Source organism: Oncorhynchus keta, chromosome 1 (genome assembly GCF_023373465.1).
Source record: "Oncorhynchus keta strain PuntledgeMale-10-30-2019 chromosome 1, Oket_V2, whole genome shotgun sequence".
Taxonomy (NCBI): Eukaryota; Metazoa; Chordata; class Actinopteri; order Salmoniformes; family Salmonidae; genus Oncorhynchus; species Oncorhynchus keta.
Genome location: NC_068421.1, coordinates 53586601 through 53600657, shown reverse-complemented (window position 1 = coordinate 53600657; position 14057 = coordinate 53586601). Strand labels below are relative to the sequence as shown.

Here is a 14057-nt window from a genome sequence, read left to right as displayed (position 1 = left end):
AATTTTTTTTTAACAGACTTGTAATAAGGGATTTAACAATTCCACACCAGGCAGTTTATTACAGATGGCAAACAATGTCAAGATGTGGAAAATAAACATTTGCACTTTATCATCTTAAAATGTAAAGAATAATTTGGCAGAGGCACTATGCAGCCAATGCTGTTGGATTTGATGGAAATTTGGTCAATTGAATAAGTAAAAATGTGGATTATCAATGTTTTGGACGTGTGAGCCCTTATAGGATCGCTTAGTGTCAATGGTTTTCCCACAACTCAACCATCTTGGGTTTTCGTCAGGTTCTGGTTCTCATTGTAACTACACCACCTTATAGCAAAAACAGCACTGTGTGAACTAATCTTGGTTATTGAGCTTTTCAGATCTACTATAGAAATAAAAGCTAGCTACACCCTTTGATGTATCAACATTCATCAGGGTACAGCATGGATTGTTAATCAGCTACATCATATTACTTATTACTCATTGGAGCATTCAACACGGAAGTGTTTTTTGTTGTTGTTGTGGCCATCGATACAGGATAAGGTTTACATTTTTAAAAAACTGCCCAACCTTTATCAGAAGACAACACCAAAAATAGCTGTGTTTGCTGTGTCGTTTAGAGGTTTTGTCCATCTGGTCAGTGCAGTACATTTCAGATCCTTCCAGAAGCTCAACACCCACTCAAAGCCTGGGCGGTGTTAGTCTGTCGCAAGCCAGTCAAGCCTACGAGGGTTGGTTTCAGGGTAAAATGAAGGCAACTTGAACCAGAATAAAACAAATAGCTTTAACTTCTCACATGGAGAAGTGTTTTATTATTTGAGAATGGGGATGTTATCAGCAGTTACCAAAAATGTTTCATTCCTCGGCGAAAGACCAATACATACATTTTTCTGGACAGAGTCAAATGGAGAAAAAAGAAAAAAAAGAAAAACTTGACTGTACACACAAATTGCAGAAGTGGCCATAATGCACATCTAACTGGGAAACCGTGAGCTCCCCTTCCAGAACCCCATCATTTGGCCTCGTGAGGAAATAGCATATAAGAAACCCCATAAACAACATCCTGCGTTACCTTGATTAGGTTCAAATGAACTGAACCAAGCAGAACCGAGCCCAGACAGGGCTTTCCAATTCAAATTAAGAGGTAAAGTATGGACACATACTGGAGCCAAGTTGGAATGGTATTTAGTCATGTTTATGTAACTTTCCAATTAAAATGACCCAAATTAAAAGCAAAGTGTAACTTTCCAAAAAAAAAAAATTAAAACGGGAACAAACTAAAATTCCCACTACAGAAATGTTAAATGGAAAGAGTAAAAAAAGATGACGGGAAACAAGTTGACATTGAAAGGCAGTTTCAATCAAATAAAAAACACAGGACTAGGTACAGCTTGCATACTCAATGATCAAAATTACAGTTGACAGAAGAGTATCTTCTAATCAACTGAATAATTTAAACCTTGAGGTTTCTATTACATTTCAGATATTAAAAGATGTCAGAGGGCATGATTGGGGGGGTGCGTATATATTTATACACACACACCTGTTTTTTTTTTTTTTTCAGTCCTCCCCCTTTGGTCACTCATTAAATAGCAATCTTTCCTCAAACCTATTCAAATCCAAAAAAATATCAAAATAAAGATGCACTGCCAACACATGCCAACTTCCACATCTAGAAGGGCAAGCTTGATCTAATACTCTGATGTGTCAATTTAGCAAAGGACGCTTGTGTTAAAAATGACAGAATGGAAGTGTAGAAAGACTTGAGGGATTCCAGGCCCGGATCAGAACTACTGATCATGATAGAATGGCTAAGTAAAATAGAGAAATTACAAGCAGGTAGGAATCAAACCATTAGACATGGCAGGATTTTGTATTGTCACCGTCAACCATGTATGTGACACAGACACACAAAACCCACAAGAATAGGACAACAACCTTTCTGCAAACTTCAGAACCCCTCCCCGTGCCCAGCAAAAAACACAATGGCGTAGGTTATTTTAAGGTCACAGCAAGAAGACACTACTTTTCTACTAGCTAAGAAATATTTAAGTGATAGTTTGCCTAGAAATGACATTATAAGAACCAAGGAGATATCCCCTTGCAAGAACAAATGTGTAGCCTTTCCAATCTCATTTAGTTCCCGCCCACTCCTCTATTATTGTAAGTATGGAAAACAAGTACCCCTTCACCCTTTTGGGTTTACTTGTGACCCCCCTTGCTGGTTTTGAAGGAAACCTGCAGTATCTTGTCTCCAAGCCGGTAACCGTTGAGGCTGGCAATGGCCATGGCCGCCTCCTCGTAGTTGGTCATGGTGACGAAGCCGAATCCTTTGCATTTATTGGTGTTGAAGTCACGGATGACCTTGACGTTGGTGACGGCTCCGAAGGGCCCGAACATCTGCCACAGGATGCCCTCGTCAGCGTCCTGGCCCAGGTTGTAGATGAAGATACACCAGCCGGCCGTGGAGTTCCCTTCAGCGCTGACAGTAGACATGCTGCTCATGTGGTCTACACTCATCGGAGAGAACCTGCCAGGGGCACAGAACAACGGTTCTTAAAATACTACTCCATAGATGCCAGTTTAAAATAACCCACAAACAAGGTGCAGGCCCGTTGACCAAGGAAATATAGATAAATAAATCACTAACAAGTCAGGGGTCTAGGTTGACTTGGGTTCTAGTCTCAACTCACCGAGATCACAAAAATACCCTTGCTAACAACCGGGCACTGACATGCATTGTGTAGTGCAGTCGGCCACTCACCTGAATCTCTGGGCCTGGTGGTGTACCGGACCCCCAAAGCGCCGACCCTGGTTGTGGTAGACCTGGTTGATGACCTGGGAGTTCTTGGCCTGGTTGGGGTTGGCAGCAAACTTCACTGTGATGGGCTCCAAGGCCCCAGGGGGTTTCTGCCCATTCAGGTCTTTGATGGCATCCTCCGCCTCAGCCCGTTTGTCAAAGCGGATAAAGGCCACACCCCTGGACAGGCCTGAGAAGCAAGGGGATAAAATGGAGAAGCCATTAATGGAATAGACTACAGATGCCCAGAAATTGTTTTGCTCTAATAGTTAGGATTTGGAGTGGGAATTCCACTTGAGTGGCATCCCTTGTGCTCATTTAATTGAGTCAGACTGAATGAGAAATATTTGTGCAGTGCCTGCCTACCTGAGGCCTGATCGACCAAGACACGTGAGTTGATGATCTGGCCATAGCGTGTGAACATATCCTCCACGTCTTTCTGTGTCATGGTCTTGGGCAGCCCACTAATGTAAAGATTGGCATCCTTAATACCGTCAGAGCTCGGCCTTGCGAAGGACACCTGATGAGAAGACAACAGGTCAGTTTCCATTGTGCAAATTATAGGGAAAATATTTATTTAAAAAAATAATGCTTTGGAATTCATTTGACAAAATTACAAACATTATATATATTTTTCTATCCGATTCAAAATCAAAACTCCCAAAATGTCTCGTAAACTTTAAAAGAAAAACAAAAGAACAAAAAAATATTAAAAGCCCCAAAATTCTGTCAGTGCTGAGCGAGAATGCACATTATAATTTCTAAAAATGGGTCCATTTTGAAAAGTCAAGCTATAAAAGGAAAATAAAAATAAATGTAATTGTGAAATGATGCAGGGCTTTGAGTCGGCACGTCACACTCAAGCAAAACTAACTCTGCAATAACCAGTAGTGTTAAACTAAAAACTAAAGTAGTCTGAACAAAATGAATAACCTTCAGTGCCAAAAATAAAACCATGTCAGGTTACCCACACAGGCCAACTGCTTCAAATCAAACTTTCCAAAACCGATAAATTATAGAACAAAAACATTTAAATATTACATGATTGTTTAAGTAGACATGTTACCCAAATACCTTTATATGCTTTTGCAAATAGACACTTTGCAGGAGGGCTCCCCCTCAACTGCCCAGGGACTACTTGAGAAACATATCACATCCATCAGTTGAAACATGAAAACACCTGATTGCACGTTACCTTGATAGTTTTAGACTGTAGTCTCAGCCCATTGAGGGTATTGATAGCCCTTTCTGCATCACTAGCGTTAACATAGTTAACAAATCCGTACCCTAAACTGTGGCCTGGAGAAAAAAAAGGGGGGAAAAACAACAAAATAAAATAACAAAAGTTTGTCCATATTTACAGATTGGATACCAGTCTTCCCACAGGAGATATCAGCACAATGCATTTTGGCAAAAACATTTGCAAAGGAAAACATTTTCTGCGAAATATGTCTCAAGACAAAAAAAGACCCACATTGAAATAGTGTAAATGAAAAAACATTTTTAAAATAGAAGGGAGTAACAGCCTTATATAATAACAGTAGATTAAAGCTTTAGTATTCTATCAAAATGATCCAGGGGTCACGTTAATGCAGGATTCTGGGAAAAGGTCAAACAGAAAAAAAATAGATCTTGCTGCAATTTTAGTAAACGCAGATCAAAAATGGTCAATTCTGCTCGGCTTCAGTCAGGGTTCGCGCAAAATCATTACAAATGTAAAAGGACTCATTTGGTGCGTCGGTTGCACTTCGCTCAGATTCAAAAAGGCACTCGCACATCTATGCCATCTTTGTTGCAGGTGCATAGTAAATGGAATAAGATGAGAAAAATGAAGAAACCCGCAGACTGATCTTGCTAGTATCACTGCTCTTTATTAAGCTTTACGTAACGGCCTCAAGGACTTCGTCAGAGCTTTTGGGGGCCTTGAGGCCGACACGTAAAGCTTAATAAAAAGCAGTGATCCTAGCAGGAGCAGTGTGCGTGTTTCTTATTTTTTCCTCACCTCCACTCAGATAAAGTATCTTTGCTCATCATTGGATCACCAGACTCACTGATGTGTAGTGTACTTTTCTCCAGTACTTTCCTCCGGTGTAGTTTTTCTTCAGTAGTAGGTTAAAATGCAAGACTAACTTCAAGTAAAACACTTGACTTAAAATATTAAATGCAGGTGAAATGTTTTTATTTTTATTTTTATTTTTTTAAATGGTCTGCGTTGTGAAAATGCAGATTTATGAAAAGCTAATGCGACCCTTGATATCGAACACTTAATTAAAAAAAAAAACCTTGAACGTCCTCTTTCCAATAAATATTCACACGTTACAATTTGAAACTAAATAGAATCCCATTATATAACTAGTCACCAAAGAAAGGGTATTTAATGCTTGGTTTTACAATATGGAGTTATCACCAAATCTAATAACATAGAGCAGCCATAATGCCCAATGAATCAAGAAAACAACCGCAAAGACCACCATTAAAAGAGATACTCAAATAACGAAAGTTTAAAGAACAGATGTAACAAGGTGTAATATATAGCACAGAAAAACAGGAGTTGAAAAAAAAAAAATACTATCCCTGATCCCAACACTAAATCAGGTAGTCTGCAAATAAAAAAATAAAAAAACATTTTAGGAAACACGCAGGAGTTGCATACAAAGTAAAATACAATTACGGTAACCAACAAATACTGCATGGAATTTACAGAGTAGTAATCAAGAAAGAAAATATTGGTAAAGTCAAACAAAAATATTTGATGTCACATTCAACATCAGACTTTTGTAGTGGACTACATTACATGTGCAGACAGACACAGGAGGTCGGGGCCATGTACCACCTTATGGAGAGTGATTCAAGTAAATTAACTGAGGTCAAAAGAAAAGGGTTTGGACTCACTCTGGTTTTTGTGATAGGGATTACCTGCCACTTTATCGCGGATGAGTTTGGCAGACTCCACCTCGCCGATGCTGCTGAAGAGACTCCGCAACTCGTCCTGGCTCATGTTTTGGGGCAGGTAATTCACGATAAGGTTGGTTTTGGCATCTTTAGGCTCATCTGCCATGTGTTCGTCGTAATCGTTATCATAAACTACTTGCTATAATTTCACGAGAATGGGATGAGAGGAAGTGAGCCATTCTGAAGACAACTTCATCAAGGGTGAGAAACAGTAAACTAGATCCGATCATAGAGAATGCTGCCCATGTTCCAAAAGAATAAGACATGCCAAACAGAATACTTTCTCAAAATACAGCCAAAAATCGGTGGACTTACCTTTATGTTAATTGAACCCTTACTTCCATGCCGCTGTGACTCTCTGTTGTCACCCTGACAACTCTGTACCTCACACACCTGCAAAAGAAACACAGGTTAATTTACAGTCCTTTGATGCAGACAACTGAGCACTTGACACCATTCCACTCCTTTTCCCAGTTCTTGTCCATTTCACAACAGTCATAATACAATGCAGGCCAAAACTTCTACGCAACAGCACAATGCATCCCAATCATTGGACAATAAACTAGAAGAGGTAAGATCACGAATATCCTACCAACGGGACATCAAAAACTGTAATATCCTATGCTTCACGGAATCTGGGCTGAATGACATGGATATTCAGCTAGCGGGATACACGCTGCACTGGCAGGATAGAACAGCACACTCCGGTAAGACAGGGGGGCGGGGGAGTCTGTGCATAATTGTAATCTTCCAATGACATTGAGGAATACATCACATCAGTCACTGGCTTTATCAATAAGTGCATTGAGGACGTCGTCCCCACAGTGACTATACGTACATACCCCAACCAGAAGCCATGGATTACAGGCAACATTCGCACTGAGCTAAAGGGTAGATCTGCCGCTTTCAAGGTGTGGGACTCTAACCCGGAACATTACAAGAAATCCCGCTATGCCCTGCGACGAACCATCAAATAAGCAAAGCATCAATACAGGGCTAAGACTGAATCATACTACACCGGTTCCAACACTCGTCGGATGTGGCAGGGCTTGCAAACTATTACAGACTACAAAAAGGGAAGCACAGCCGCGAGCTGCCCAGTGACACGAGCCTACCAGACGAGCCAAATAACTATGCTCGCTTTGAGGGAAGCAACACGGAGGCATGCATGAGAGCGTCAACTGTTCCGGACAACTGTGTGATCACGCTCTCCATAGCTGATGTGAGTAAGACCTTTAAACAGGTCAACATACACAAGGCTGCGGGGCCAGACGGATTACCAGGACGTGTGCTCGGGCATCCGGGCATGTGCTGACCAACTGGCAGGTGTCTTCACTGACATTTTCAACCTCTCCCTGTCTGAGTCTGTAATACCAACATGCTTCAAGCAGACCACCATAGTCCCTGTGCCCAAGAACACAAAGGCAACCTGCCTAAATGACTACAGACCCATAGCCATGAAGTGCTTTGAAAGGCTGGTAATGGCTCACAACACCATTATCCCAGAAACCCTAGACCTTCAATTTGCATGCCGCCCAAACAGATCCACAGATGATGCAATCTCTATTGCACTCCACACTGCCCTTTCCCACCTGGACAAAAGGAACACCTATATGAGAATGCTGTTCATTGACGACAGCTCAGCGGTCAACACCATAGTACCCACAAAGCTCATCACCAATCTAAGGATCCTGGGACTAACCACCTCACTCTGCAACTGGATCCTGGACTTCCTGACAGGCCGCCCCCAGGTGGTGAGGGTAGATAGCAACACATCTGCCACGCTGATCCTCAACACTGGAGCTCCCCAGGGATGCATGCTCAGTCCCTTCCTGTACTCCCTGTTCACCCACGACTGCATGGCCAGGCACGACTCCAACACCATCATTAAGTTTGCTGACGACACAACAGTGGTAGGCCTGATCACCGACAAAGACGAGACAGCCTATATTGAGGAGGTCAGAGACCTGGCCAGGTGGTGCCAGAATAACAACCTATCCCGCAACGTAACCAAGACTAAGGAGATGATTGTGGACTACAGGAAAAGGAGCACCGAGCACGTCCCCATTCTCATCGACAGGGCTGTAGTGGAGCAGGTTGAGAGCTTCTAATTCCATGGTGTCCACATCACCAACAAACTAGAAAGGTCCAAACACACCAAGACAGTCGTGAAGAGGGCACGACAAAGCCTATAAGCCAGCTGAGTCCAAAGTTTCTTCAGGAATGTCCGTTTCAAATCTCAGACTGATAAAGTTGTAATGTGCCGATTCTCTTCACTGCAGATCTGACCCATCACACCATTCTTCAAGAGGGCCACCACGCTCCAGTTCACCTTCTGTGCTCAGAGGTCCTTGATGAGGATCTACCCCACCCTGCCACTCTTAATCATTAATAAAATAAAACAATGGGACTTTATATACTCTGTACCAGTATTTCTATGCGTGTAAAGCCTGTGGGTGAATTATTAAACAATTACTGTATGCAGATGTGCAATTTTATTAAAACATTTTTGTTTTTGCCATTGCGTGATCTATTTTAAATGTAAGAATACACGTTTCAGATTCCAACTTTATTTGGTAACTTGGAAAATAGAAATATAATGAACAATGTTTTCAATATCCAACTATCCTCCAAAATACTTTTTAGAGTTGGTAATATACTGCAGTCAGGTGGTCATTACCAGGTTATGATAAGGTCTTAACTATGACCAGTAGGCTACATAATATAGGTGGTCAGAATGATGACCATTTGGTCAAATGAAAAGGTCACAATTATGACCAACTGGTTGTTTGGTTGGTCAGAAAAATGCATCATATACTGGTCAGTAAAAAGACGAGAAAAAAATGTGTCCCTTTTCAACCAGAATAAAACATCTTTTCAACCTGGTTTTGCCCACTGGGATAGTTACAAAATAACTTTCAAAAACGTTTGACAGAGCCACTCACTTTGAGGTATCTGATGTGTCCCCTTCTGACTGCCATGTAGATGCTTCACAAATGCAGATGCTGAAATAAAAAAAGGAACAGTTCGCTACAAATGAAAATAAACAAGTCAGGCGGAGGGGGTCCTAGCTGAACCAGTATCTTGGCAAAGGAGAGGATGAATATGACGAGATCTACTTTCTGCCAAGAAAGCTACCCGTCAAGCACCGATAGAACGAGACATTTATAAATCTGTTGAAATATCTGTGAAAAAACATTTCCACTCACTACGAAATATGGTAGAGAGGAAGCCGACTAGTCAGTAGTGGGAGAAGATGGAATGAGATTGGGGATTTTGGCCGACATTCACCAAATTCTCTCATCGATTAAACATTTACAGTTGAAGTCAGAAGTTTACATACACCTTAGCCAAATACATTTAAACTCAGTTTTTTACAATTCCTGACATTTAATCCTAGTAAAAATTCCCCGTTTTAGGTCAGTTAGGATCACCACTTCAGTTTAAGAATGTGAAATGTCAGAATAATAGTAGAGTGATTTACTTCAGCATTTCTTTCTTTCATCACATTCCCAGTGGGTGAAAAGTTTACATACACTCAATTAGTATTTGGTAGCATTGCCTTTCAATTGTTTAACTTGGGTCAAACATTTCGGATAGCCTTACCCAAGCTTCCCACAATACGTTGGGTGAATTTCGGCCAATTCCTCCTGACAGAGCTGGTGTAACTGAGTGAGGTTTGAAGGCTTCCTTGATCGCACACGCTTTTTCAGTTCTGCCCACAAATTTTACGGTCAGGGCTTTGTGATGGCCCACTCCAATACCTTGACTTTTTTGTCCTTAAGCCATTTTGCCACAACTTTGGAAGTATGCTTGTGGTCATTGTCCATTTGGAAGACCCATTTGTGACCAAGCTTTTAACTTCCTGACTGATGTCTATGTTGCTTCAATACGCCTCCATAAGTTTAATTCCTCATGATGCCATCTATTTTATGAAGTGCACCAGTCCCTCCTGCAGCAAAGCACCTCCACAACATGATGCTGCTACCCCCATGCTTCACGGTTGGGATGGTGTTCTTTGACTTGCAAGCCTCACCCCTTTTTCCTCCAAACATAGTGATGGTCATTATGGCCAAACAGTTCTTTGTCCACATGTGCAATTGCAAACCATTGTCTGACTTTTTTGTGGCGGTTTTGGAGCAGTGGCTTCTTCATTTCTGAGCGGCCTTTCAGTTTATGTCGATATAGGTTTCGTTTTACTGCGGATATAGATACTTTTGTACCCTTTTCCTCCAGCATCTTCACAAGGTCCTTTGCTGTTGTTCTGGGATTGATTTGCACTTTTTATACCAAAATACATTAATCTCTTGGAGACAGAACATGTCTCCTTCCTGAGCAGTATGATGGCTATACTTGCGTACTATTGTTTGTACAGATGAACATGGTACTTTCAGATGTTTGGAAATTGCTCCCAAAGATGAACCAGACTTGTGGAGGTCTAAAAAAAAAAGTCTGAGGTCTTGGCTGATTTCCCCATGATGTCAAGCAAAGAGGCACTGAGTTAGAAGGTAGGCCTTGAAATACATCCACAGCTTCAATTGACTCAAATGATGTCAATTTGCATATCAGAAGCTTTTAAAGCCATGACATAATTTTCTGGAATTTTCCAAGCTGTTTATAGGCACAGTCAACTTAGTGTATGTAAACTTCTGACCCACTGGAATTGTGATACAGTGAATTATAAGTGTAGTAATCTGTCTGTAAACAATTGTTGGAAAAAACACCTGTGTTGTGCACAAAGTAGATATGTCTGTAATCTGTTTTGAACAGTGGACTAAGTTTTAAATTGCGTTGTTTAGGAGGGCAAAGGCGAAATGAGTAATTGCAAATGCACACTTCAGAGTAGGCATTCCTTAATATAAATATGCAATGCATGACTGTGCCAGATTGCAGAAAAACTGATGAATTTACAAATGTGCAACACCCGCTGAATACGACCAGTGTCAGCAAAAACATTTATTACATTAAATTGTTGCCAAGCAGCACAGTTAGTCACCAACGATCTGGATAACCTGAAAACAGCCTAACCAGCGAGTAAAATGGTAAGAGTGCAGTGTTCTCTCATTTTATGTCTGGAAATAGCTAGCAAGCTAGCCAACGTTAGCTTGGGTGCTTGACTATCATTGTACGGTCAGAACCCTCGGGTCTACCCTACTCCTCGGCCAGAGCGTCCAGTGTGGGCTCTGAATGCTCTGAATTTACATACGCCCAGAACGCACTCTGGAAATCCCGGGGTACCTTCATAAATTCACTCTGGCTATCTACTCCAATTGCAGAGCACTCCTCTAAGTGTGCCAGGGCGCAGAATAACGGATGAATTTACGAACGCTCCACACCAATTGAATATGGCCAGTGTCGGTAAACGTCGGCAAAAAAGCGTAATTAAATTGTTGCCAGCAGCACAGTTACAGTCACCAACGATCTGGATAACATGAAAACAGCTTTGCTAGGGCGAGTATAATGGTCAGCGGGGAACAATCTGGCAAGCTCTGAATTTAGTGTTGCCAGAATGTCCATTCGTAAATTCAGAGCGTTTCGCTCACGGAGCGGTCAGAGTGCACATTGGAGGCTCTGGCTGAGGAGTAGTGTTGAGTCGAGCATTCTGACCTCACAACGGCAGTCAAGTACAAAAGCATAATGTTGGCGAGCTACTTCCGGACATAAAATGAGAGAACACTTCACTCTTGACCATTTTACTCAGCCTAGCGAAGCTGGTTAAACTGTGGACGTTTGCTGACACCGACATATTCAACGGGTGTTGAGCGTTTGTAAATTCGTCAGTTATTATGCGCTCTGACACTCAGATGAGAGTGCTCTACAATCGGAGTAGATAGCCAGAGTGACTTTATGAACACACCCCAGATTGGATTTACGGCAAAAAAATGAAATAAAATAAACTGGCTGATGTGTTCCCATTAGAAACGACAGGCTGTGGTCTATCTTTGTTAAGTTATAAAAATGTGGTTCAAACTATGCTTCACCAGCTCAAAATATTTCCGTTACTCACCAAATATGCCTGCAACTATTGTCATTTACTGTTACTCCCGGTATGTACTTCCAAATAAATCGAAATAAAAATGCACAACAACCGATTTTTTGTATGCATTGTTATTGACTGGAAGAGGTTTAAAAAAACGATACATTTACATTTTTTCTGTGGCTTGTACATTTTTATGTAGACCCTTTTTGGAAGTAGATATTGGGCGTAACGGCAGAATATGCAGATCGTTGCAGGCAGGGCAGGCATATTTGGGAGCCAATGAGCTCCATCAAAGACGGGTTTATTGCTCTATTTCGCGCGATTTATGCTCAAATTGCATGTAGTAAACGTCGTTAATTTGACTAACTAGCTAACGTTAGCCAGTACAGGCAGCTTTGGACCAGACGAGGACGAAATGGACTCACCAGTCAGATAACGTTAAGACGTAAGGTTAGCTGACCAACTTTGGCAGTATGCAGTAGCTAACTAACACAAATGATGGTCGATAAATGAAAATCGTCCACTCGGGTAGTTTACCATTGAAAAGTGTGTATACGTAATGACCGGGGATGGCTCACAGACACCAATCATGCGATAACTGCCTAGTCGACTTAAGTCATTGAAACCAGACTTTAAAAAATATATTTGTTCACCTATTATTCACCTCTGGCTAACACTATTAGCGAACTATCAATGCAAGTTTGGCATATGTTTATAACCCATAAGTCTTGCATTAGTGAACACCGCAGACAATACGAGACGGTAGGAAGTAAATAGATAGCAAGCTATTTAGGTAACGTTAGTAAATAAAGGCATAGTAGCATTCGCTAGCTACTAACGTTACTAGGCCGGTTTGTCTGGACCGCATTGCACATACACAGTTATTGAACGTTACCTACTTAACTTACTAGCTAGTTACATTATGCACGAATGGGATAGATAACTAGGTCACTAAATACATTATCATTGGATTAACGTACCTGCTTTACCGCTACTCCTGTGATTAATAATAGGCCGAAAAACTGACGTGTACGCGGAAACCAATTTAGAAACAAATCTGCTGCGATCAAGCTAGCCAGCTATTTTTTTTTCTCTTCCGTCCAACAAAAATTAAACACCGGTGGCGCTAACACGCGCAGTCGTGTGGTTGCAACACAGTCTCTCATTAACTATGTACAAATAAGCACAATGTGTTTTATGTACTAATTAATAGAACACACTCATGACGCATCTCGCTCACAACTGTAACACCGAAGACCTCTGATGCCACGCCCATTCTGAATTTCTTTAAACTTGATGCGAGTTTGTGCTATTAGTACAAATAAACATAACTGCTTATTTTGATGTAGCTAGCTATTTTACTGTTAGAACGCAAGGTTCGCAATCGGACAATAATTGAGCCGTAATATAGCATTTTCTGTATTTCGACCCGTATAACTCTAAACTTTTATTTCAACTAGTTACGCCGATTGGTTCACCTTGTAGACAATTGATATTTATTCACTCTGGCCAACCGTATCTTGTATGCTAACGTTAGCTTTTTGGTTTAAAGTGAACATTTGGGGCTTTTTAGCTAGCTACTCGCTGTTATTAATTATGTAAAAAGACAATATCAATTGTTTAAGCACATGGAAATCATTGTTTTGTGAATTAATTGAGTTATTTATTTCATGACTTAAAAGTGGCGGGCTGTGAGTGACGGATTGTGAAACTCAATCTCCCAGGATTCCGTAGTACCGGAACTTACTATCATCATTTGTACCGGAACTGATAGTGTTGTGTTCGTTGTTATTACACTTCAGTGGTTGTGTGGAATACTTCACCCAACTTAAAATAAGAATTTACTCTGCATATAATACATACCATATAATAAACATAATAAACTATTTTAATTAGATATTTGATGGTGTACTGTAGCTAGTTTATTTATTGCCTGTATGTGTCCCATATAACTGATTCCATAGTTACACTGGTGTCTGCACATTTAAAACTGTAAACTAAGTCTCTTTTTGCTGCCTGTATATCAATTGTGCAAATGTGAATATACAAATATAGTTCATAAATAATAACACCAGGATTGCTCACACCTAATATGAGTGAATTAAAGCAGATCAATAAAAAAAAATTGAGTGTTAACTGTGGAGGCTTTTGCTTTTACACAATATAATGAAATCCCACAATAATAAAATTCACCTATCTCCACAATAACGAATCCTTTTCCTTGTTGACTTAATTTTTATTTGACCTTTTTATTTGAACCCAATAAGGGTTAAAACAAAAATGTAAAATGTGGTTGGGAAACCCTGCACAAAAGAAACTCCAAGAGAG

At 40.7% G+C, this 14057-nt stretch overlaps 1 protein-coding gene across 4 annotated transcripts; it reads right to left on the bottom strand.

Moving 5' to 3' along the window:
* Positions 1 to 776: 776 nt before the first annotated feature.
* LOC118387642 (ELAV-like protein 1) lies at positions 777 to 13001 on the bottom strand. 4 transcript variants are annotated; one of them, XM_035776227.2, is made up of 8 exons: positions 12710 to 13001; positions 8695 to 8754; positions 6065 to 6142; positions 5714 to 5888; positions 3993 to 4096; positions 3164 to 3317; positions 2762 to 2987; positions 777 to 2527 (listed from the first exon to the last, which is right to left on the bottom strand). In XM_035776227.2, exons 2-8 carry the CDS (start codon positions 8728 to 8730, stop codon positions 2200 to 2202), a joined length of 1101 nt encoding a protein of 366 aa, XP_035632120.1. In that variant the 5' UTR covers positions 8731 to 8754; positions 12710 to 13001; the 3' UTR covers positions 777 to 2199. The 4 variants fall into 4 exon arrangements, with proteins under 4 accessions (XP_035632120.1, XP_035632111.1, XP_035632137.1 ...); XM_035776218.2 differs by having other exon boundaries at positions 5690 to 5888; positions 12710 to 13000; XM_035776244.2 differs by lacking the exons at positions 3993 to 4096; positions 6065 to 6142; positions 8695 to 8754; positions 12710 to 13001 and having other exon boundaries at positions 5714 to 5862.
* Between the last annotated feature and the right edge of the window lie 1056 nt (positions 13002 to 14057).

What these genes read in the sequence shown, in the direction of transcription:
- LOC118387642 (XM_035776218.2), bottom strand. Translation starts at nt 8,730, where the DNA reads ATGGCAGTCAGAAGGGGACACATCAGATACCTCAAA. An exon ending in CTTGGTCGATCAGGCCTCAG is followed by an intron (nt 2,988 to 3,163) that starts GTAGGCAGGCAC and finishes CTTGCTTCTCAG; the next exon opens with GCCTGTCCAGGGGTGTGGCC. An exon ending in CACCAGGCCCAGAGATTCAG is followed by an intron (nt 2,528 to 2,761) that starts GTGAGTGGCCGA and finishes TGCCCCTGGCAG; the next exon opens with GTTCTCTCCGATGAGTGTAG.